General features: G+C 36.3%; 1 protein-coding gene across 11 annotated transcripts in view; it reads right to left on the reverse strand.

Moving 5' to 3' along the window:
• The window catches only part of Stxbp5l (syntaxin binding protein 5L), a 424978-nt gene that overhangs the window by 106842 nt on the left and 291113 nt on the right, over positions 1-27023 (reverse strand). For 7 of the 11 annotated variants that reach the window (XM_047563363.1, XM_047563361.1, XM_047563357.1 and 4 more), the window contains exons 18-20: positions 25152-25277; positions 4204-4355; positions 1762-1833 (exon numbers count right to left, since the gene is read on the reverse strand). In XM_047563363.1, the coding sequence (XP_047419319.1) occupies positions 1762-1833; positions 4204-4355; positions 25152-25277 (350 nt within the window). Of the gene's footprint in view, positions 1-1761; positions 1894-4203; positions 4356-25151; positions 25278-27023 lie in introns of all 11 variants that reach the window. The other 4 variants (XM_047563364.1, XM_047563362.1, XM_047563358.1 and 1 more) reach the window with 2 other exon arrangements.

Genomic DNA, 27023 nt, shown 5'->3' on the forward strand with positions numbered 1-27023 from the left:
AACTGTTTTATTCTGAAGGGAACATAAGGTTATTGAATATTTCTCAAAATTTCTTAAATGTTCATATCATGGCTGATACTATGGAATTCTCTGAACTAAGAGTTTACTTTTGCTCCTCATTATAAACCACAATTTCTCTTCTAACCATAAAAGCACCACATGTTTATTACAGAAAAATCAGAAAATAGAGTAAACTAAAGGAAGAAATTTATAAGATACAATCTAGAATATTTTCTAGATCTTTGTTTATGTACACACAACATAGGGGGATTCTATCTTCAGAAGGCTAAACTTGGATTCAGAAGTTGTGGAGAGTATATGTAGGAAAGGTTTTAGGTAAAAATCCTTTGTGTGGTTGTAAGGGACTGGTGTCAAAGAATGGTATGGAGCAGAGGCCAGAAAAGTTTCTATGTTAACAGTTAAGACAGTAAATATTTTAGGTCTGTGGGCCATATGGTTTTTGTTGCAACTACTCTACTCTGCCATTGTAGTGTGAAAACAGCCACTGAAAACATGTAAATGAATGAGTGTGACTAGATTCCCATAAAATTTTATTATGAAAACTAAAATTTCATAAAATTTTCAAATGTGAAGAAACATAGTATATAATAAGCTTCTGTTTTAAGAGCAGTTCAGTGTTTTTACACAGGTTCCAGGAACAGAGACAGTGAGAAGTAATCAAAAAGAGGTGCACTGCTCGAGGATAAAACTAGGGAAAATAAATCACCATCTGGGCACTTCTAGGAAAATTCAAAGGATTTCAAAGGACTAACTTCCTTAAAGCTAGTGAAAAAACCAGTTAAGTTTTAGGTTTTTACAACTGATGTGAATCTATTAGTATTTATAAGCTGGTGAAGTCTGAAAAAATTCAAGTTACAACCAATATACATGTGTGAACACGTATGTAAAAGTATGTGTGTGTGTCTATATATACACATATATATAGACACACACACATACAACTGTCAGGTCATATTGTATATATTTGGAATAAATCTGAATTTTTACAGAACATAATGGTTAACATAAGGCAAACATTTTTTCCTGTCAATAAATATTTACCTGTAACATCACTAGTAACATCTGCATTTTCAATGACATATAGCCTCACTCCCTATACTTTCTGCACTAGTTTTTACAATTGCTTACTCTGGTCATCTTCAAATCTGAATTTGCTACCATAGGAAATGTTAACATACATTCTTTTATTTGTGATCTTAATTTCTCTACTTCACAGTTTGGTACCTTAAAATCACTACAGGAATATACATTTGGGTATTCTATCATAATAAAATGCATTATAAGTTAGGAATACCTAGTTATCTCTAAAAAATACAAGCAAATATTGTGGCACTGATTAGAAAAATGTAGTAAAATGGCCAAAGCACAAGGCTTCTAAAATAAGAAAACATTAAATTATTATTGATATGGCATATCAGATTTATTATACAAGGACACCATTACTTTCCCTCCTCAAAACAGAAAATAATGACTCTTGAATTAATAGGACATAGACTGTATGGTTTGAAATAAGCACTGAAACAAAGGATATGAATAAATGGGTACATGACAATAGTGATTTGAAATATTTACATAATAATTTTTATTAAAAATATCAGGATGCACTTCCATAACAAAACAAAAATTTACATGCATGTTGAATGTGTTTTTTAAAAAACACATTACTGAGCACCAACCTGTGGAGTTTATTCAAGCATTGTGACTCAAAAAAGCTATTTGTCTAACCTTTTTAGAACTTACTCTGGTAAGAAGTACGGATCCGTTTCGTTAAATCAGGATAAAAGTTAGACAGGCCACGCATGCAAAAGTTGTCTTTGGAACATGCCAGCACACCAGCATCAGCAGCAGGCAGAGGAAAGAGAGAAGAATAGTCTAAAGTGAAAGGAAGTGATATCATACCAGAATCTAGAACAGCCAAGATGAAAAAATTGCAGCAAAATTAGGTAATCAAATTGGAAAGGAGATATTTAAAAAAAAAAACAATTAGAAAGTAAGAGGTGATAGATGAATGATGAGGATGCTGCAGCAATTTTATCAAATGTCTTATAAAAATTGATGGCATATTTTTCTTACATGTTTTTGCATAGTACACATACTTGGCTTGTAATAATATGTATAAATTATTAATATCAAAATGATTATCTTTAATCCTTCTGCAATTAAAAAGAAAGCTTAGGGATTTTAGTTTTTAATACTTTATTTTCATAATGTAAAATGAGTATTCAGTGTAGTCAGTTTGTTTTAAATATTGGAGATCAAACCCAGGGGTTATCTACCTACAAGCTATACCCCAATCCCTTTTTGTTTTTTGAGCGGGTCTTGCTAAGTTGTCAAGGGTAGCCTCAACTTGCCATCCTCCTGCTGTCGCCTCTGGAGTCTCTGGGATTATAGACATGTGCCACTGTCCCCAGTTCAGTGTAGTCATTTTGTAAACTAAAATAAAAACCAAGTTTACAGCTTCATTACATTTTTCCATATTTTAAAGTCATTGATATTTCCAATATTTCCAAGCTCAAACCTGTTAAGGTTCAAGAAGTTTAACTTACAATTGTCCTTTGTCAAAATATTCACATTTCACACCACCATATATACCCAGCATTTCCAGAAGGAAAGTAACTTAGATGCTGTCAAAGGGTCCAAGGTTTTATGAATTGAACTGGTGCTTTCAGCGCTACAAACAACACCTACTAGCCCTTAGAATCTTCCTGTCCTAAAGGCTCTGAACTTTCATAAATCAACCTTTTCTTTTCCATTATTGAGTGACTCTTACGGTACATATGCACAATTTTTCTTATTTTGTTTTTCTTTCTAGCAGTCCTAAAATATTGATAAAAGTTGAATGCCCTAACAAAAATGCCTCAGGTTTGAAAGAGAATTTTGTGTCCCATAAAATGGTCTAAACTAATAATTTAGAAAGCAGTGAAGTTTATCAAAAAGTTAATAAAAGAGAAATTTTTTTAAAAAATCAAGTTTTTAGTACAAAAGGAAAGTTTGTTTTATCATAAATGTTAATTTGACACACTTGTCATTTGGAAAATAATGCGTAAGGTTTTAAAATTTTATCATAAAATATTCTTTTCATGTTTTTTATTTTTAATTAAGGCTTTGATATCCTATTGGTTATTTTAAATAAATAAAATTAGATAAATTTAAAAGAACTGTCTAAATACATAATGCTATAGAAGCATTTTAATCTGCAAACTATTTGTCTAATTTTTACCAGCTAGACTACTTCAGTGCACAAAAAATACTTCATCAATGTCTATAAAGCCAATTATTTGGATATATACTGAAATTCCAGTAAATTTTGATAATTCAGGATATCAAACTATGACATTATAATCTAATTAACCACAGATTTATTTCTTTTATAGTTGAATAAGTCAATTTATTTGTCGTGTCAAGAAAAAAATGCCATCTTTCACAGCATTTTTAAAATGGCAATGAATAGTATTTATTATGCTTATTCAAATATTTCCAATACAGTCATCATCCATTGAGAAAAGGTCATAGCTACAATATGGAGTTATTTTAAAATATTTAAATAAATGAATGACCTTAAATTCTCTTTTATGTGTGTATTTATTGTGTTGGGAATCAAACCAGGGCTTCCTGGATGCTAGGCAAGCACACTACCAAGCACTCTACCACTATTCTAAATTATCATTTTAAAAGGGGCCAAATATATTACAAGTAATTTAACCTATTTAATGCAACTATTGAAAGTAGCTTTTTGGGGGTATGGGGTACTGATATATTTTAAATTTAGGAACAGGGTCTCACTGAGTTGCTTAGTGCCTCACTAAGTTGTTGAGGCTGACTTTGAAATTGTGATCCTCCCCATTCAGCCTCCCAAGATGCTGGGATTACAGGTGAGTGCCACCATGCCCAGCCAGCTTTTTCAACTAGAGAACCTGATTTTCGTAGCATTTCAAAATTTAGCATCTTATTTTCTCTTATTTCTTAGGAATTTAACCTAAGAAACTTGAGATGCTTTCTAACCTGAAAAGCGAATTAAACTTTAAATACCTCCTTTGCCCAACTCATTTTATTCCATAGTACTATAAATCATGTTGAATTCATATTATAAAGCATTTAAATAGCATCACAAAAGATAAGAAATCTGAAAAAGAAAACTAATGAATAAATCAAGTTCATAACCCAGTTTGTTTTCCTTCCTACCTGCAATGATCTGTTTGTTCTTTCGAGGAGAACGTGGTTGTCGCTGATATAGGTCACTTGATCTATAAAGGTCAATGGTCCCCATGCTTAACAGTACTGTCTTCTGTATAAAATCCACCACAGCCAACCCATTGCAGTTTCCAAAGGCAACTCTAAGAGAGAAAAAAAAATGCAACTAGAACATATGACAATCATGAATATTTTTGCCTTTAAAGTAAGTATAAGTTTACTGAAAAGTATTGCCTAGGGTTGGGGAGGTTAGGCAGCATGGTATCTTAGTCAGGAAAGGTTGGATAGAATGACCTAGTATATTAACCATGAACATTTACTACAAAAAATAAGGATGACCTGCAAGAACACCTTATCAGGTAAGTAGTTATTACCCAATCTGCTCTTTAACTTGATCTTCTATTTGTATGGCAGAATGACACAAAATCTTTTTAGTATGCAAGGGGCACAAAGATCAAGAAATGCCACACTTTAATAGATACAAAGTCTTAGATATGTAATTAGATACCTTCCTCAAATAAAATTGTAATTATTATGATCCAATTAATGTCATATTTTCTTAAACAGAGAAAAATTAAAGTTAGTTCACATATTTAACATTTTGCTACTATGATATACATAAAGGAGATACAACTCTCATTCACGAATTTTTTTTTCTCAATTTTTGCATGGTGTCCCACTAATTAAAAGACAAACACCATTTAATCAGTTTATAACCAGCATCTCCTGATTTAGTTAAAACACCTCTAAGAAGGTATTTTAGTCACTTGAAGGTATATTTCACTATACTTCACTGCAAAATTGCCAGAACATAATTGTTGAACCCTGTTTTTTTCAGTCCAAAAATTGGTTTGTAGCCTTTTATTCCATAATTATTGCATAGTATAATTGTTTGTCACGCTGCTTAAAAGGTAAACAGAGCAGCAACAATATTCACCAATGGCATGTGAATGTGTATTTGTCTTCTTATGCACTGTGAGCCATGAGCCTAGAATTCTCAGTGCACATGCACCGTCAGTATATTTCTGAAAATTGACTTGTGGGGTTTGTTTAGAAGACTGTAGTACTAATGGAATACCTATCATTTGAGTGGTGCTGAGGGTGGCACATCAGATAACGTAAATAATACACATGCAGAACCTTGGCATACAAATTAAGTGTGTGTTTTGGGGGTGGGGGCAAGATGGCAAATTAGAGTGAGGCAACATTTCTTCTAACTCTGCTACCCAGAACTCAAGCTTCAGGAATAATGCTTCTCCCAGAGGCTTAGTGTGAAAAATCCTGACACGGAGGGGCAGTCTGCCTTGGCTGAACCACAAACTGTTGGACTCATTTAGCGGATGTAAAAAACATTCGCCCTGAGTTTATCAATCATTCACAGAGAGTTAATCCAGGAGCCATCTTGGGACTTCAGCATAGCAGAGTCAAAGGAAACTGGAAACCCAGATTTGTGTGTTTGCAGCGTGGTTCCTAAAATGCAGACATCAATGCAAGACCACAAGAAACATGAAAAGGTGAGGAACTATATCACCAGCAAAGGAACGTAATGACTACTACCAAGGACTAACTCAAAGAAATGGAGATCTATGAATTCTATGAAAAATAGTTCAAAATTATTATTTTATAGAGACTTAGCAAGACAAAGAAGACAGATAATTCAAAAACAAAGGAAAATAATACTTGGAAAAAATGAGAGGCCACAAAAGAGATAGAAATCATAAAAAGAGAAACAAATTCTGGAGCTGAGGAATTTAATGAATGAAGTGACAAAAGCAATAGTAAATTTCAGTAGAAGATTTGATCAAGTAGAGAAAGTATGTGCAAACTTGAATACACATCTTTTGAATTTTTCCTTTCTCAAAGGAGAAAAAAGTAAAAATAATGAAAAAGAAGGGAAAAAAACCTAGAGGAAGACATATGGGACACCACCAAGGGAACCAATGGTGGGATTAGGGCAGTTTGTATAACAGGAAAGAAAGTAGGGGGCAGACGGCTTATTTAAATAATAGCTGAAAACATTCCAAATCTTGGGAGAAATATGCACATCAAGATGCATGAAATTCAGAGTACTCCATTAGATTCAGTCCAAAGATGACTTCACTGAGGCGCATTATAGTTGAAGTGCCACGTCAAAGACAATGAACTTTGAAAATAGCGGAAGTGACTCGTCACGTATAAGGGAACATCCACATTAGTATAAACAGACTCTTCAGCAGGAACTACATAGGACCAGAGAGTGGCATGATTTAGTCAAGTGCTAAAAGAAAAAAATTACCAGTCAACAATAATATATCCGAAAAGTTGTCCTTTAGAAATGAGATATAAAGACTTTTCCAAACAAACAAAAGCAATGTAGTTCATCACCCCTATATTTGTCTGATAAGAAGTGCAAAAGGGGATTCTTAAAACCAAAATTGAAGGATGCTAATATAATATGAAAAGGTGTGTAAGCAGAAAATTCACTGGTAAAGATAAATTTATATTCAAATTCACAATGTTCTGCTACAGAAATGGTGATGTGTAAATTTTAATTCTAGGGGAAAGTTTAATAGATAAAAGTATAAAAATATAGCTAAAATATTTTGTCAATGGAATATAACACAATATAACAAGATGTGACTTGTGATATCAACAACAAAATGTGTGTAGAAGGTGACAGTTAAAAGTGAGGAACTTTGGCATGAAATTGAGTTTGAGCTAATATCATGCTAAAGTAGACTGCTTATAACTAAAAATTATAAATGAACTAAAGGGATTAAAATTGATTACACAGAAAAACAGAGGCTCATTATTAGTGACTAGAGTTAGCTTTTATTCGCCAACAAATTGGAGAAACTAGGAGAAATGAAAAAATCATATAAACAAAATCTCGTCAAGTCAAAACCACTAAAGATAAAATCTAAACAAAATAAAAACACAGGAAGAGAATGAGTTAGCAAAACCTTCCCAAGAAAGTAAATTCGAGGAATACATGGTATTACTGCTACACAGAATTCTACCACACAGAAAAAAAAAAATCCCAATCCCAATCATTTTAACATCCTTCAGAAAAACTGAAGAAACACATTCAGATACATTTTACAAGGCCAGCACTACCCTTATACCAAAGCTAGACAAGAACATCAGAATAAAATAAAAGGACAATATTCCTGATGGCTATGGATTCAAAATTCCTCAATAGAAAAACTAAATTCATGAGTAAATTCAATAATTATATACCATGATAAAATGGTTTATCTCTAGGGTCCAGGATTGTTCAACATATGCAAGTCACTAAATGTGATATACTACAGTAATAGAATGATGGATAATAATCATATCATCATCTCAACAAATGCTCAAAGAGCATTTGACATAATTCATCATTCTTTATGATAAAAACTCATAACAGATTGGGTTTATAAGGATTTATCTCAACATCATAAAAGCCATCTATCACAGATAAGTCCATAGCTAAATTATATTCAAAAGTGAAAAGGTGAAGACTTTTCCTGAAGACAAGGATGCCCACTCTCATTAATGTATTAACATAGTATTTCAAAGTCATACAGAACTTATGTAAGAAAAAGAAATAAAAGACAAATTAGAAAGAAATTAAAATGTCTGTTAAGATGGCATTATCTCATTTACACAAAATCCTAAAGACTATTAGAAAATGTTAGAATAAAAGAATTTATTAAAGTTTCAGGGTACAAAATCAACATACAAAAATAAGTAGCAGATAGATGTTGGAAGATGGCAGATTGGAGGCACTGAGCACATGTCCTGCTTCTCCACAAGCAGAACCAAAACAATAGGAGTATAGCTGCTTGTTGAGCTGGGTGGCCTTAGCAGAGCAATAGAAGAGAACAGTAGAGAGAAAGACCGGAAGAAGTCTATAGATTTTGGAAAATAGAAGAGTGGGAGAAAAAGTGCCACACCACTTAACACACGGTATCAAGGCAGCAGGAGGGGAAATAACTCTCTGGAAGAGGGAGGGTCCCAGAGAACTCCACTAGTGCAGAACTGGGCACCTTGCAGACAAGGTGCAAACAAGTTAAGAGACCTGGGGATTGCACAGCAACCTGGCTCTGGAGAAGTTCTCTAAACTTCCCAGAATATTCTCATGGAACTATCATCAGGAGCTAACTTGAGAAGAGTCCTATTGTCTGAGTTGACGCCTCTGGGGATTAGAGACCCAAGAATTTTCTTATCTCTGGGACTCTGAACTCTATGACAATTTCACTGCACTAACATAGTAATGGCTGCTTCTTGAGACAGTATGGACCAAAGGAGAGACACTGACACAACCCATTGAAAATTCTATGCCACAGGAAAACAGACAATAACATGGAGGAGAGCAGGAGATGCTTACCTTTGAAACTGGTGGTTCAGGAAACCTGCTAACAGTCTTGGGGAGTGAAGAGTCCCAAGTGAATTTTTGTGAGAATCAAGTATGAGAGGACTGATAATGTTGGCAGTGGACAGTATGTATGAAACCTGGTAACCTGCCTCCCAGAAGAGCCATAGCCTCTCACCACCTACGGTGGTGTCCAGGGATGTGCTGCCATTTTCCCTGTCCTTAGAACATGTAGGTCAAAAAGTTACAGACAGAATTTTTATTTAGTGAGCTCAGCATTCTGACTTAGCTTGTTAATGTGCCACAATGACAATATTTGCCCTGCACTATGAGAGTCTTTGTCAACTGATCTCTGCATTCCATGCTAGCACGTTCCAGTGTCCAAAGCAGATGAGAGGAATTCCAGCTAGCTTTGGCCAACAATTCAATCCTGTTAATCACCCAAGGAGCAGGACAACAGAAAGAACTAAGGGGTGAATGACCAAAGACTTCACTTTTTTTTTTTTTTTTTAAGAAAATCCAAAGAGAGGATTTGATCAGCATAGATTGCAATCATTCACTCTCCCCACCTCATTGAGGTGCCATGATGGGATAACATTGTTATGTAAAAATTTTAGAGTTTTCTTTCTTGTTTTCCCCCTTTTACTTTTATCCTCTTTTCTTGTCTTCAGACAGCAAGGAAACACTTGTCCTGAGGATCTCAGATTCTACTTTTGGCAAAGGAGGTGTATCTGCCTCAGACATTGGCAACATGATAATCTCCAGGCTGACCAGCTTTACCCTACACTGACATTCCCACCCAAATATACCTCAGGCCATGCAAACAGGCCAAAAACAAAGACATCCCAGCAAACAAGATGGGCAGGAAAGAACACACGTGGGCTCCACAAGTGTGGCAATGGGAACTGCACCCACACAGGCAACACCACCTCTACATGGTCAGAAAGCAGTAGCTTCCATGGGGGCAGCAGGGACCTCAGGAACCTGGCAGGGGCATTGATGGGCTTCTCATCCACCACCCCTATACAGCATCCTCTGTGCTAACACAACACTGTGCTATAATATAAATTGTTTCAGTTAATAACATAAAAAAAATACAATATTGAAAGATCATGAAGGGAGACAAGAGATGCTCTGGCACTTACATCCTGAATCATGAGGGTGGGGTGAATACTAGGTTTCCTTCACACCCTATGCACAGTATCACTCAGGGTCAAGGTCTCACACTCACTGTGCACACCGAGGCCTGTATCTGTCCAGGGTTGTGAAGATGGTTGTCACTTCTGGGTTGTGGGACTTCTGCCCATGACCTCCTGCATATTTTGAAATTGCACTGACCCAAACACTCATCCTACCCACCCTCTGGACAGTGCTTGTGACCAGTAGGCAAGAAGAGACCACAGGATGTTGTGGACCACAGGAGAACTTGGGGAGAACAGGCATTAGGGACCAAGAGTAGAATAGGGATGGTGGCTATAGGAATGGAGTTCAAGATTTGAGGGCTTCTTGATGGAAAGGCTTCAGCATGAAGGGGCTCACCTGCCTGAATAACATAGTAAAAGCACCCTTTCTTCTTACCTGGAGAGTCACCTTGTACACTAGTAGGAAGGTCAGCTTCTATTTCTAGTAATAACAGGAAGAACATCTACCTGACAAGTCTAAGCCCTACCCACTGGAAGGTATAGAGGAAAAGAGCCCAGAAAACCCTGTCATTCCACTCCACAGACAGCCACACAAAATGCACAAAAGGAATTCCTCCTCTATACTGCCTCCCTTTCCTCTTTGAGGGTTCCTGTATACCTACTATGGCTGTCAGGCTATGAGTTTGGAGTAAGCAAGTTGGCCCTGAGCTTCCTCCTTGGGCACACTCCTCCATGACCCTCTTTATGTCCCTCCTACCTCCCAGAATCTTCTGCACACTATAAGATTTCAGGCAGCATATAGACAATCTAGTCCCTAAGACAAGGCTGGATTCAAAATCTTCCATTTCCTGACTCACATAGTATGCCCCTGCCTCAAGCTGGGAAGTGGCTTAACCACAGAGGAATTTATCACTCTTGATTTATTGTTTAGAAAAATACTCAAAGACGTTTTTCTTTTTGAAAAACTTCTAAGCTTCTGGGAATTTCTCAAGTAGGGTCCTCCACAAAAATGGCAAACTATCAATATGACAAATGAGATACACTTTTTTGTTTTGTTTTGTTTTTTTAAGGTATCCATGTCTAACCACTATGGGCAGGAATGAGCTGCCTGAGCAGTTCTGGGAGTCCCAGACTTTGGAGATGCCAGAGCTGGAAGATACCCACAGCCTCCCATCCCGACTGACCTGAGGATTCTTTGCTGTCAATTTGTGTGCACTTCACTTACAAAATTCAATGTCAATAGAGCCCAAAGGTAATAGCAATGTCATGTGGGTATACTCTGCATCCACAGGCATTTTCACATCTCCACTCCCCAAATTCCATCTGCTCTCTCTAATCAACTTTAGCAGCAACCAAGAGGAGATATGGGGTGGGCAGGCTACATGGCATGCAATGAAGCACCCAGCCACTGATACAGGCAGGCCCATCCCTGCCCACTGGCCTACCTCTCATTTTCCTGAAAGTAAAATTATGGACATAAAGCCATACAACACTGTGATGTTTCTACGACCTTCTTAGATATATGTCTTCTTAAACAGCTGCTACCCACTGTGTCCACACACCTCAGGGAGGGGCCTGAAGACCTAGAAAGTGATTCCTTCTGGCCAAAGCAATCAGCTCAAACAGAATCAAGTCTACGGTGACTCAAGGGGAGGATCTCTGTCTACAATAGGTCAAGGGGAGCAAGTCCCCATCTACACTGGTTTAACATTCGTGAGTATCTACACTGAACAGGAGAGGGAGGCACAGTGGTCCAGGCCTTGGACAGGATGGCTGCTGGGTTCCTATCATTGCCCTAAGGCCTTTCTCTCTCTCTCTCTCTTTTTTTTTTCTTCTCTTCTATTTTTAAACTGTCCTTTAAAAAAAAATCCCTGGAACATCAATTTCTTAATACAATTTGTGATAAGCAGAAATTTAGTAAGTACCATCTATGCTCTTCTGGAAGCACAGGAAGAAAGACAGAGAAGAGCAGGGCAGAGGGAAGTGTCCCAGGGAAAAAGAGTCTTTGATGTCTCTGGCAGGTGGGGTAAGAGGAGAGTCCTGGTGGATCCAGATGTGCTTTAGGCTGGAATCCGCGTGGGGAAGACTGAGCTAGTTGACACACCTCATTGCTGAAGCTGTTTGAGACCACTCCTGACCGATGCCCGCACCATGATTCAGAATGCTCAGAGCTCAAGGTCTTCTGGTTGTCCATAGATCTGTCTGTCTCATGTGTATGTTCACTGGAGACACACTGTTTTAGAACCTAGGAAGTCTGTGGCTCCTTCCATTGGAGCCACTCTTCTTAAGGCTGATCCGTGGAAGCAGGGCACACAGCAACACAGGTGTAGAAAGCAGGTTGCAATCCTTTAGTGACCCCCCTCCAGCCCCTGCTGCTCTCAAGGGATTGCCTTGAGGAGGTACATTGGGAGGATGAGCTGTGGCCTTCTGCTACCCACCTACTGAGGATCATCCAGGGGCTGGGCCTGGGGTACTCAGGCCTGCAGGGCACAGAGTCAGGCTGGAAAGCTAGGCTGGGAGCGGGTAGGTCCACAAGGAAGCAGCAGAGAGGAATGGCACGCATGATGGCACTTGCACCGCTTCTGCCCTGACTGCTTGGCCTCCTGAGGCTGTTGCTGCTCACAGGGCAAGGGAAAGGCAGACTCACTGGTACATTTGTTGACACAGACACTGTGAGGATCTGCAGGGAATGAGTGAGGCCCAACTACCAAAAGCACACAGGCTTCCCCTTAAGTATGCAAACCTCTCTCTGGGTTCTCTGGTGCTGGATGATAAGGTAGATACCCATGGCCTTATCAAATTTTCTAATTTCCAGGGATACCCAGGTATTTTAGGGGTCATAACCCATGTCAAACATGATGGTCATGATGACAGAATCAGGGTATTTGGGGAGTGGCTTGCTTGAATGACCGCGTGGCTCAGTGATGGGTACCCAATTACCTGTTTTAGAGTGGGCCCCTGCATGGGGTCCACCATCAGCATTTGCTAGATTAGGCTCTGTGCATTATCAGAGAGGTGTGGGGGAATGTCGAAGCTTGCCTGAATGATTAGCTATTGCAGCTGCTTGGCAGTGCTTGCCTTAAATGGGTGTCTCCCTGTGAGCACAAGATAGAGATACCCAGGCTCCAGAAGTCCACTAGGGGACCCTCATATTCCTGCCAGGGGACAATTTCAGGGGCACCATAAGGGCAAATACTCCAGAACATGTTCAGCTTCTGCCCAGGAGTGAACCAGGCACTCAGGTCAAAGTCAATGAGTTTGATGTTGATGGCATCCACCACCACATTCTCTGGCTTCAGTTGGAGATGCAGGATGCTCTTGTTGTGGCAGTGGTTCAGGGCATGCACAATCTGCCTGAACACTCTGCAGGCCTTCTCCTTTCAGGTCACCAGCCACTGGGATGCAACACCGTAGCTCTCCTCCACCTGAGTGCTCCATGTCCATGTAGATATTCTAGATGGTCTTGATGAGCTCAAAGAGCTGGAACACATTTTGGTGTTCCAGGGTCATCAACCTATCTCATTCAGATAGGACAGACACATTCCCCTCTATCTTTAGCACAACTTTCAATGCTACCTCTGCCCTGGTGAGAACATGGCAGGCTAGTACCACCTGACAGAAGCACCCCCCCTGCCCAATGTCCCTCAGTCACAATAATGGTCTATCAGAACTGTCTCATAGCAGAAGCTGGGTTCCCCCAGCACTACACTATTCTGACTACTCTGGTTGTGCATCCTAAGTTGGAACAGCAACTAAGGATGCTAGCTTAAAAAAAAAAAAAAAAAAAAAAAAAAAAAACCAAGTAAAAGACCAAAACCAACAACCAAAAAAGCAACAGGCAGAACAAACAAGAAATCCAAATCAAAAACCAATAGTAAAACACCACAATCACCAACCACCAACCACCAAACGTGCTAACTCTATCTGGGAGTACAACAGGTTGCCTCCAAGAGATTCCTATACTTATGGACAAAAACCCAGATGCAGCCATGGCACTTATAGCAGGTATTTACAGTACATCACAATGGCTCCTTGTGAGATTAGGGCAAGAAATGACCCAGTTATGCCTGGGCATAAGCCCCAGTGATCATCTCACTTTGGGGCCTCCAGGACCTTTTCGACTTTCATAAGAATAAGTAAGAATAAGTGAGGAACCAGCTTTCTGTTTCAGTGGGTTATGGAGACTGATATTTACATGTTTCGAGATTAAAGTTTGTAGGATACTTCAGTAGTCGTTTTATTTTGCAATTTATCTGCAATAACTTTTGATTTTCATATCTATACTCAAAAACTATTCAATTCCTATTTCTTTTAAACAGAATGACTAGTGTCAAAGGTATGGTAGTGACTCCCTGGAGTTTGGTAACAACGCCTATTTAGTTGAGAGGGAGGGAGCACTCATTATCAGTTCCCCATAAGGTCCTCATAAGTTTTCTCACTAAAAAACTTGGAATGCAAAGGACAGTACATTAATATATGCAAAATAAAAAATGACAAAGTATAGAAGCCAAAAATTCTGAAAACTGAAAAAATGTCTTTCCCGTAGTGGGAAAGAATTGGAGGTGTTCCTAGATGCCTCAATCTCTTCATGTAACTGCCATAGAATACCTTAGACTAGCTAATTTCTTAACAACATAAAATGACTTCCCACAATTCTGGAGCCTGGAAAGTCTAAGGTCAAAGCACCTTGTTGCTGATCCTCCTCGATGAAAGGAACAGAAGGGCTGAACTCATTCCCTTAAGCGCTTTTGTTGTTGTTGTTTTCCTTTTCGACATACTGGTAATTGAACTTAGGTCTTCAGGCATGTCAGGAAAGTACTCTACCACTGAGATATATCCCCAGTCCTTTTTATTTTGAGATAGGGTCTCACTAAGTTACATAGGCTGAGCTTGAACACTGATCCTCTTGCTTCAGGTTCCAGAAAAGAGAGGATTATAACCTCTTGTGATTTGGATATAAAATGTCCTACCAAAAGTCTTTGTGTTGATACAGGAATATTCAGAGGTAAGATGAATAGATTGTGAGATCTTTTAACCTAATTGGTCCATTCTAAATTAAATGTACTGACCATGGGCCATGTAGGCATGGGCCATGCCTGGAGGAAATGGGTCACTTGTCTCTCATCTCTTTGAAGTGTACTTTCTCCCTCTCACCCTTTTCCTGCTCTTCTCTGTTCACCCTTTGTTGCCATGAGTTGAGCAGCTTTCCACTGCTTGGCCCTTCATCCATAAAAGGCTGCCTCACCTTGGGCCCACAGCTATTGAGTCAGTCATCTGTGGACTGAGACCTCAGAAACCATGTCCTTCAGGTAAACTTTTCCTCCTTGTTCTTGTCAGGTGTCTTGACCACAGCAATGAAAAATTAAAACACAGCCAAACATTACTGCACCCAGTTTGACAAATGCTCTTTTGTGTCTGTGCTGGATGAAAGTTGAGCCAGGTCCTTTAGCATGCCATACATGGGCTTGGAGCCTCATTGCCTAACCACATGCTGAATGCCCACTTCTCAATACTGTTACAATGTCAACAAGAGTTTTGGAGAGACACACACATTCAAACCATAGCACCTTACCTTTGGTAAGGAAAATTCATGAAAATTATAAAAGCTGGTGCTATTTTTGTTTTCTACAAGATGGAATAGAATAATACAGCAGAAAAGCCCAATTTTATTCTATGGTATTGAACACACATTGTGTATACATGTAAAACTGTGACATCAGTAACTGAGGGGGTGGAGTTGGAGAGGTAAGGCAGTAGCATTCTGTATAATCCTGAAGTTGCACTGGTCCAGAATCACATCAGAGTGGTATACTCTTCACATGTTAATACTCTTCACATGTAATTCCCCAATGGGAACCACAAAGAAATACCTATAGAACATACCCAAAATGAGAGGTGAGGAAATTATAATGTTTCACTATAAACATAAACTAAATAGGAGAGAAGATAATCATATAATGACAAAAGTCACACTGAATCAAAGCTTTCCATGCTCTCCCTATAATAATGCAAACCACACTGAACCATGTATTCTCCCCATCCCTTATTATTACAGTTTTGACAATTACATCATAATAATACCTCTTCTGAGGGAGGGTGGGAACAGGTCTTATTACCAGCTGTGGAGTCAGAAGCTGAACATATATTTTAGGGCAAGTAATTTAATCCATACACTATTTAATTCTATTTTTCTGAGTTTTTATCAAAAAGTGTTGAACTTTGTCACGTGATTTTTCTATATCAATCAATACATTCGTATGATCATATGATTTCCTTGGCTTGTCAATAAAGAACTTGAGGACTTAAAGAGACATTTTAGGACTTGAAGAGAGAGCATATGAACATGAATACTCTGTGTGCAATAAAAGTTAAAAAAAAAAAAAAAAAAAAGACCACCATCACAATATATAGGATATCTGGGACAGCATCAAGAGAACAAACTGGAGAATCAGTATTATCAAAAAGAATGTGGAGACATAGGCTAAAGGCATTAAGAACATTTTCAATGAGGTAGTAACAAAACTTTCCCCATATCTGAAATGAGATACACATCCATATACAGGAGGTATTCAGGACACCACACAGAAAAATAATTGCTCTAAGATAAATCATAAACCAAAATGCCTATCATTGATATAATGTAAGAATACTTAAAGTTGCCAGAGAACAATGTCGGGTCATGTTCAGAGGCAAGCCAATAAGATTCACTTTTTACTTCTCAATTTAGACAATAAAATCAAGGAGGGCCTGGATTGAGATATTCCCATTGTTTAATGGCCAGCCAAGACTCCTAAAATCAGCAAAGCTTTCTTTCAAAATTAATTAGTAAATAAAAACTTTTCATGACAAGAATAAACTACAAGAATTCATAGCCACCAAGCCAGTGCAACAAAGTTTACTCAATATTAAACTACACCCAAAATTCCCAAATAGATGAAGATCACTGAAATTACATCCAATTAATTGAAAATTGACATAATTTAATATAACAAACAAACCAAACTGGCAGGCATCTACAAACACACATCCATAGCAACACCGAATGTAAATGGCCTCAACAACCCAATTAAAAGATATAGATATCAGAATAGTTTAAAAAAGAAGACCCCATCGTATGCTGTTTGCAACAGACCCATCTTGGGAAAGCTATCCACAGACAGAAGGTAAAATAATGGAACAAATATTCCATTTAAATATTTTGTCAAAACAAAGTGTAGTAGCTATTGTATTTATCTGACAAAGCAGATTTCAAGCAAAAATTAATGTGAAGAGACAAAGAAGGCCACTACATTCTGGTAAAGGGAATACTCCAACAAAAAGACATAATGATAATAAACATATATACCCCAAATATCAATGCACTTGATTAAATTTAAAAATAATTATTGACATTAAATCTCTGATAGACCCCAATATAATAATACTGGCTGATTTTGTGGGGGGAACTAGGAATTGAACTCAGGGGCACTCAATCACTGAGCCACATCTCCAGCCCTATTTTGCATTTTAATTAGATACAGGTCTTGCTAAGTTGCTTAGCAGCTTGCTTTTGCTGAGGCTGGCTTTGAACTCACAATCCTCCTACTTCAGCCTCTTGAGCCTCTGTGATTACAGGCATGCATCACCACGCCCAGCAATACTGGGTGATTTTAACATGCTCTTATCACTGATAGGTCATCCAAGCATGGAATCATTATGTATAGACCAAACCTATAATAGTATAGATCAAACAACTCTCATAGACATCTACAGACTAAATCACCCCAAAACACCTAAATTTACCTTCTCAACAGCTCATAGATCTTTTTCCATTATAGACCATATTCTACATCAGAAAGAAAGACTTATCAAATACTAAAAATCTGATATAATCCGGTGCAACCAGTTGGATCATAATGGAGGGAGGCTAGAAATCAACAGAAAAAACTAAGAGAATCCACATAAACCCATGCAGACTGATCAATACTCTTTTAAATAAAGAATGGATCCAAGTAGAAATGAGAGATGAAATCAAGAAATTCTTATAAACAACCAAAAAAGTCAGATTCAACTTATCAAAATCTCTGAGACAGCATGAAAGCAATTCTAAGAGGAAAACTTTTAGTACTGAGTGCCTACATTTAAAAAAATAGATTCTTAAAGAATAAGCTTATGATTTACCTCAAAACAGTAGAAAGGAAGAACTAATTCTGAAACCCATGAGAGGAAATTATAAAGATCAGAGTCACAATTAATGAAATTGAAAATCTGAAAAGATACTCAGGGTCACTGCAACAAAGACTTGGTTCCTCAAAAAAGTACGTAAGATTGACAAACCGTTAGCCAAACTAATCAAAAAGAGAAAGAGAAAAAACCCAAATTAACAAAACTAGAGATGAAAAAGGAGCTATCACCACAGGCAGTTTTGAAATTCAGAGGATCATTAGAAATTATTTTAAGAATGTATATTCTAATATGGAAACTCTAGAAGACATTGACAAGATTTTAGACACATACGTCCTGAGAAAATTGAACCAGGAAGATAAATAAAACCCAGACAGATCAATATCAAGTGATGAAATTGAAACAGTAATTAAAATCCTTCCAACAAAAAAGTGTTCACAACCAGATGGATTTTCAGTTAAGTTCTACCAGACCATTAGATAAGGACCAACTCATTCTCAAATTATTCCATAAAATCAAAAGGGAAGGAACATTCCCAAATACATTCCAGGAATACCAATACCAGGCAAAGATATATCAAGGAAAGAAATTTTTGGCCAATATCTCCACTGAACAAATATACATAAATACTTAATAAAATAATGGCAAACCATGTTCAAAAACACATTAAGATAACAGTACAACATGATCAAATGTGTTTCATGTCAGGGATGCAAGGCTGGTTCAACATATGCAAAACAATACATGTAATTCATCACATAAATAGAATTAAGGTCAAGAACCATATGATCATGTAAACAGATGCAGAAAATGCTCTTGATACAATCCAGCACCTGCTCACAGTAACAACTTGGAGAAACTAGGGACGGGAAAAATTTACCTCAACAGTATAAAGGCTATCAGTGAAAAATCCAAAACCAACATCGTACTGAACACAGAATAACTGAAAAAAATTTCCTCTAAAATCAGGAAAAATGCAAGAATGTCCATTGCTACCATTTCTATTCAGCACTGTTTTTGGAACTCTAGCCAATGTAATCAGGCAAGAGAAAGAAATTAAAGGGATATGAATAGAAAAAAAATCCAATTAACTGCTGATTTTTGATCCTATAGATGAAAGACTTAAAAACATTAAAGAAATTTCTAAAGCTGATAGATAAATATAGCTAAGTACCAGATACCTGATCAACATTCATAAGTCAATAGTTTTCCTATACTCCAACAGTGATTCTTCTGAAAAAGAAATTTTAAAAACTGTCCCATTCACAACAGCCTAAAGAATACTTGGAAATAAATCTAATAAAGGAGGTGAAATATCTCTACCATGAAAATTATAGAACTCCAAAGAAAGAAAATGAAGAAGACCTTAGAAGATGCAAAGACTACCATGTGCTTGGATAGGAGAATTAATGATTTTAAATGGCCATATTACCAAAAGCAATATACAGATACAATGGAATATCCATCAAAACACCAAAGATAGTCCTAAATTTCATTAAGAAGCATAAAAGATGAATAGCCAAAACAATCCTAAGCAAAAAGAGTGACAGTGGACTAATCATAAAACCTGATCTCAAATTATGCAACAGAGCTAAAGTGACAAACACAGCATTGTACTGGCATTAAAATAGGCTCGAAGAACAAGGAAATAGAGTAGAAGTCAAAGTCATATACTTGTAGTCATCTTACATTTGACAAAGGTGCCAAAAATATATGTTGGAGACAGGTATTTTTAATGAATGAGACTGGAAAAACTGGCTATTCATACAGGGAAGAATGAAATTAGATCCCTATCTCTCACCCTGTACAAAAGTCAAATCACTGTGGATCAATAACTTAACAATTTTCTTCTTAACAATTACTAAAAGAAAATACAGGGTCAACAATCTATCATATTGGTTCTGGCACTAACTTCCTTAACAAGACCTCTTTAAAAGTTCAAGAAACGAAACAAGGAATCAATAAGTGGGATGCTCTCAAATTAAAAAGCCTCTGCACAGCAAAGGAAATGATTAGGTGTACGAATAGTGACCCTAGTGAATGGGAGAAAATATTTGCCAGCTGCTCCTCCATTAGGGAATTAATATCCAGAATATATATTAAAAAAAAAAAAACAGGTTAATACACCCCCCCCGAAAAACCCCAAATAACCTGTTCAATACATGGGTAAAAGACCTAAGCAGATAATTGTCAAAGGAAATAAACGGCCAATAAATACATGAAAAAACCTTCAACATCTCTAGTAACCAGGGAAATTCAAATCCAAACTACACCAAGATTTCATCTCACTCCAGTCAGAATGGCAATTGCTAAATCAGAACAAGATATATTCCAAGCTTTTGTAATTATGTCAAAATGGATTCTACTGTCATGTAGAATCAATAAAAAAAGAATCAATAAAAAAGAGTACAAATAATAATAAATGCTGGCAAGGATGTGGAGGAATAGGTGTACTCATACATTGTTGGTGGGAATGCATCTTATTACAACCACTCTGAAAGGCAGTATGGAGATTCTTCATAACACTAGGAATAGAAGTACTATATGATACAGCTATCCCACTCCTTGGTATTTATACAAAAGAATTAAAATCATCATTCTATAGTGATACAGCCACATTATGTTTATAGCAGCACAATTCACAATAGCCAAATTATGGAGCTAATTCAACTGCTCATCAATAGATGAACAAATTAAGAAAATGTGATATATATTTACACAATGGGGTTTTACTCAGCCATAAAGAATAAAAGAAATTACAGCATTTACAGGCAAATAGTTGGAAATGGAAAACAACCTGTTGAGAGAAATAAGCCAGACTCAGAAAATCAATTGAATGGTTTCTCTCAAATGCAGAAGCTAGAACAAATTACGGGAAAAGAACAGAGTGGGGTCAGCTATCATAAATACAGAGACAGGATCAGTGAAGTATAAGGAGATTGTGGGGGAAGGAGGAGGGTTAGGAAAATAGAGGAAATGCAGAATGAATTCAAGAAAATTATGCTATGTGCATGTATATATATGCCACAATGAATTCTGCCTTTATGTATATCTATAATAAACCAATTAAAAATAAAAAAGATATAGAAGGAAGATAGGTAGAGAAGATGAACAGGGGGGAGCAGGGTGGGAAAAGAGGAAGGACCAGAGACTGAAACAGAGCAAATTAAATTCTATGCATGTCTGATTATGTCAAACTATTATGGGCAAATATAATTCACTATTTTAAAAAGGAACAGAATGCAACCAACCCTGTTGCATTCATTTCTTCCTTTTCCTCTTGCTCATCATGAAATCTGAATTCTTAAGATAAAGAATTATTGGTGGAACTGTAAAATATTACAACCAAAGTTCAAAAGTTTTTTGAAGCATTAACATGTTATATATTAATATATTTGACATTTTAAAATAAATTGTTGCATAATTCACTTTCATTTCCATAAAATTCAATCGAATTTATATAGAACAATCTATCCAGACCAATAAACACTCATTTTTTTTTGTTTGTTTGGGATTTTTATCATACTGCTAGTATAAATAAAGCTGTTATCCTTTGTTACATATTTGTTTCCCATTTTGTTAGTTACATATCTACATAAGAAACTGTTTTAGTCAACTTTTTCACTTCTGTGACTAAAATATCTGACCAGAACAATTTTAGGACAGAAGTTCAATTGGGGGCTCATGGTTTCAGAGGTATCAGTCTATAGATAGCTAGATAGCTGGCTCCATTCCTCAGGGTTCGAGGTGAGGCAGGACATCAGTGGCAGAACAGTGTGGTGGAGGGAAACAGCACACATAATGATCAGAAAGCATAGAGAGACCTCCCCTTGCCCAATACAAATATCTATTCCAAAGATATACCCTCAATGCTCTACCTTCTCCAGTCACACTCTACCTGCATTCAGTTACCACTCAATTAATCCTACCAGGTGATTAATTCACTGGTTGGGTTAAGGCTCTCATAACCCAATCATTTCTCCTCTGAACCTTCTTGCATTGTGTCACGCATGAGTTTTTGGGGGACACCTCACATTCAAACCACAACAGAAGCCTTTAGGTGGTAGAGTACACTGGAGGAAATGGGAGCCTGCTTATGAAGAGCAATTTCTGTGATGAAATATAATATTTGAAAAAAGAACTATCTAAGCAGGTGCAGCATGGCTTCTCTTGACTATTTACAGTAAAATATGAAAAAAATGAGTTAAGAATGGAAATTATAATTCAAAGGTAAACAGACTTTAAAGATTTGGAAATTTTTCAGCCTGGCCATGTTGTAATGAATGAAAAAGTATGTTCAGGAAAAAATACCAATGGTGTGTATAAGCAGTCATTTATTTGATAAGGTAATCAGTATGAATGGGCAGAAGCCAGATGCTATTCATCAATACCATAGAAGAATAATCCACAAAGGCATTTTGGAAATTAATGGTCTTGCCACTACCATCACCATCCCAGAGTGCAAAGGTCAAAACTTTGTCACAAGAGAGACCTCAGTTTCCACTGAAACCTTGGCACTGCTGCCTAGTACTTCACTTCCTCAAGTCTCTACTCCCTATATTCTGATACACTGGTCCTTAGCCATTATATAAATGCAGCTTGAGTGAGTCCAGGTGAGGTATGGGTCATAGTGGCAGCCACTTAAGAGGGCACAGGTGGCAAATCTTGGTGATGTCCATGCCCTGCCACCTCTACTGGACCATGCACAAAACTGTGGGGCATGCTACCTCCACCTTCATATCAAAGGATGCTCTAGAAGGCCCTGGAGCCCAGGTAGAGACCTGGAAAAACAGAATCAGAAGAAAATCTCTGCTAGGGTAACGTCCAGTTGAGCTATTAAAAGCCCAAAATAGCAGATCCAATAGTATGAGACTTCAGCTTGGGAGAGCTGCAGGCATGAGACCCCTACTCATGAAAGCTGCAGCATGGGCTGTGCCCCAATGAGCAAAACCATGAGAACACAGACAATATGTTCTCTGACCTCATCACCGTCACTTCCTAAGCCAGGTGACACGTATTCAGAGCCTCTTAATTCTCATGTCCCCTTTTCTTTGCAGGTCAATGTCTTGAGAAGGGACACATAAAAGTTCTTGAGATCAGCCATTTCCCAGGGTAATTATTTGGGTCAAAGAATAACCATATATTCTTATATTAAATATGGGGACTCTAGCATTAAAATAAATTAAAATGGATATTAGGCCTGAAGAATCCCTGAGCAGACAAAAATTCAGGTAACTGACCTTATCATTGCTTGATTTGCAGACATAAATGAAACTTCAACTATTTCTTATAAATGTTTATATTAAAGGAAAACAGAACTTTATTTCAATTAATCAGAAGAAACCATCAAATTTGTAATTATTTAACTGGAGTCTTTCCAACAGGATAAACTAATAAGGCCTTATGTAACTGTAACCTATGAAATATTTTCTTTGTTTTAATTTTATATCCATTCTTAAGAGTCTCCCCTTTGTGTTCCTTTCGAGGAGTTCCTGAACCACTTCTGGTTTGAAGCTCCCCATTTCATGATTTGTTTGCTCAAATAAACTTAACTTTTACTGTGCTTCAGTTTACCTTTCCTAATAATAGGCTGTCCCAAAATCCCTTCCACCTCTCTTATCTTCCATCGGTGACTGCAGTCAACTTTCCTGTCAAGACTTTTCCAATGAAGAACCAAATACCTAATATCTATGTGCATGTACATCTGCCATAGATATCCCTTCTAATAGAAAACTCTGGTAACACAAAATAGTTTTTTCTTCAAGGGCTTTCTCTTACTGATGACTTCAAGTTTGTTTGGAGCTCCACTAGACTTAGTTTTGAAAATATAGACACAGAGCCAAATATATAAAGAAATGTATTATTTGAAAAAGTTGATTCCAAATTAGCAGAGAAAAGAGGTATTAAAAATGGCATTAATACAATGTCATCAGGAAAAAATATAGCTTAATATTTATTTCATATCTTATATTTAAATGAATTATAGATAGATTAAATATTTAATATATAAAAAACAATTTATTAGTGAGAACATAATTTTTATTATCATAAAGGAAGGCCTAATCCAGAGTCATAAAAAGAATAAAAAATAGAATCACGAAAATTTATCTGTGTGAAAACATCATCCTGAACAAAGTCATAAAGCAAATCAAAACAGAAAAAAACACTTTCAAATTACATCACAGAGAAAGGTAATATCCCTAATATGTAAACAGCTTTTACAAATCTTTACAAGAAAGGTTACTGAATCTGCAGGAAAATGGACTAAGAAGAGAAATGTCACAATACAGGAAAAGCTGTTCATCTGCACTGAAGACACAAGAAAATTCTACTAATGTAATGGCACAACGATTTTTACTTAACAAATTGACAGAAATCAAAAGGTTGACTATTGTTAAACTATTTTAACTATTGTTAAAAAGGTTGTAGGAAATCAGGCATTCTCAAACAGTGCCAGTGGGAGTATAGTTTGATAGAACCTTTGTGGAGGGCTATGATCAAGGAATAAGAATTAATTTGAATTAATTTAGACTTTTAACAGAATAAAATCCAACTGCCAAAAGATTTGATATCTGGTTGGCTTATGTAGTTCTGAGCCTTCCTCTTAGTATAGATCTCCAGAAGAAATGTATATACTTTCTGGAGGGTGGTACCATCATCCAGAAACTCAAATTATAATGTGTATGTCTCAATTAAAAAATATACCGTTTTTTAAAATCTGACACATATGAATACAATATAATGTACCAAAACCCAAGATAACACTTGTAATTACCAAATATGGAGCTATAAAACACATATTTAAAGTAACTACATTTGACATGTTTGAAGAAATAAAAAAGAGTGACAATTTAGGAAAAGAACAGAAAGTTTTAAAAGAACCAAGGAAAATCTAAAATTGAAAAATAAAATAACTGAAATTAAACTTAATGGTGAATTTATTATCATATTAGTTGAAGAGAATTAGTGATCTCTAAAAGCCAAATCAAAAGAAAATGAAACCCAAGGAGAAAAGATACAGAAAATACAAAGTCAACCAAACAAAAAAGTACAACTGTAATATCATCCTAACAACCTTATAATAATATCAGAAGTGGATATACTACCTCAAGTTTGACATCAAAAAAGAATAACCATTTTAAGTTTGAATTATTATTTTTCTCATACTACACTCAATCTAATGAAAATACAGGCAAGGGCTTCTTCTAATTTTAAAGAGCTCACTTAAATATTTTAAAAGAAACATCTAAAATGTGAAAATATAATAATACAAATCATAAAAAAAGTTTACTTACATTCCATATGCTGAGTTTATGGCAAGACTAGTAATCTGTTGAGGAGGTTCACCATCTACCCACACCAACTGAATAACAAGTTCTGCTTGATATCCTGGGGGCATTCGCACGGGTCGTGTCTTAACACTATATGAAAGAGAAAAAAATAACTCTATCATGGACAGTCTAAGTAAGCATACCCATGTTTATCTTGAAAATTTATATTGAATCATCCTACAGAAATATTTAATACAGGCACTGAACACATCATGAATGTGGACAGTATTTTCTAACTTTCTCAAACTATACCAAGTCACTTATGATTGCCAGCTACTTTAACACATTTTGTTCCATTGTCCCATAAATGGAACACCTATAAAAAATTTACAATGAAATGATAAATACTGAAATAATTGCTATGTTTTTAGAGGCCTATTCCTTTGAGAAAAGTAATAGGTGAAAGATTAGAGCATTTGGAAAAAATATATACTTCATATATATCTGAAAATACACATAAAGTACTGAAACCCTAGATTATGATTTCCAACCTATTTTAATGCAGCTATGTCAATTGTTTTTAAATATTTGCAAAATTGACAACTTGGAACTTAATGGTTAACCTTATACTCAATCAGGCCCATGACTTTAACTGCTTTTTATCACTTCCTTTCTTCTTTTGAGAATGGCACTTTAAATTATTTTATTATATAATTATATTCCTATGTAATAATTGTTACATGTGTAAATTATAAAGTATAATAATAAAAAGAATGACCATTTGACTACCACACAACTAATAGTTTAATCATCCAATACCTGAATTCCTTTTTTCTTCTAAACCTATACTACCTGTAGACTTCTCTAATCCAGTTGATTATAATTTCTAAACCTCATGGCATCCCATTAAAATATTAAAATCATTCACTAATATTCTTCTTTCATACTTGACACCAATTATCAAATGCTACTGATACTACCTTCACAATATATCTAGAACCTGATAACTTTTTACTTCTCAATTGCTTCCATACTAATACAGCTGCCAAATAAAAATACATGATGTCTATTTAAATTGAAATTTCAAATAAACAACACATAGCTTTTTAAAAGTAAGTTCATTGCAACACTGAGTATTGTTGTGGTTTAGATATGAGGTTTTCCCCAAAAGCTCATGCATGAGACAATGCAAGACAGCAAAATTCAAATTTAAATGGGTAGTCAGAATTTTATTTGTCAAATAGGGCAGCCTTTATTTCTAATTAGTTTAGAGCAACAGTCTCCTACCTAATATCATAGCTTTTATCATCCCCTCCATCCTCCTGTAGTTCTAACTACACCAACCTCTTTACTTTTCCTTAAACATGCCAAGCACTTCAAGGCCTTTACTCTAGTTGTTTTATTCTGCCTGTAACATTCTTTGTCCATATATTCTTAGGCTAATCCCCTCATTTCCTTCAAAATTTTCTTTAAATCTCACCTTCTTAACGAGGCCTATGATGACCAGAATCATACAAAAAGGCAAAATTTTTTTAAAAAAATTCAAATTATTGCATAAACATGTATTTATTGATAAGAATTGTAATATTGCTAAAAATTAAGAGTTGATTAAAATACTTTTTAATTAGCTAATATATATGGCAGACTAAATTCAGCAAAGGAAAGTGACTTAGGGATGAATGCTGACATATACTTTAGAAAAGTGTGGATTATATGCAATTTAAGAAATACTCACAATAGAAAAAAATTCACTTAATAATATTACTTGCTTCAGTTTTGCTTCATGGTCTTTTGACCCTAAGCACATAACATAGGATTATACTGATTTTTGCCCTTTGATTGTCTTAATTATCCTTAAGATTATCTTTACTATTTTACAGTCCATCCTGCTATTAC

Source organism: Sciurus carolinensis, chromosome 9 (genome assembly GCF_902686445.1).
Source record: "Sciurus carolinensis chromosome 9, mSciCar1.2, whole genome shotgun sequence".
In the NCBI taxonomy this organism is placed as follows: domain Eukaryota; kingdom Metazoa; phylum Chordata; class Mammalia; order Rodentia; family Sciuridae; genus Sciurus; species Sciurus carolinensis.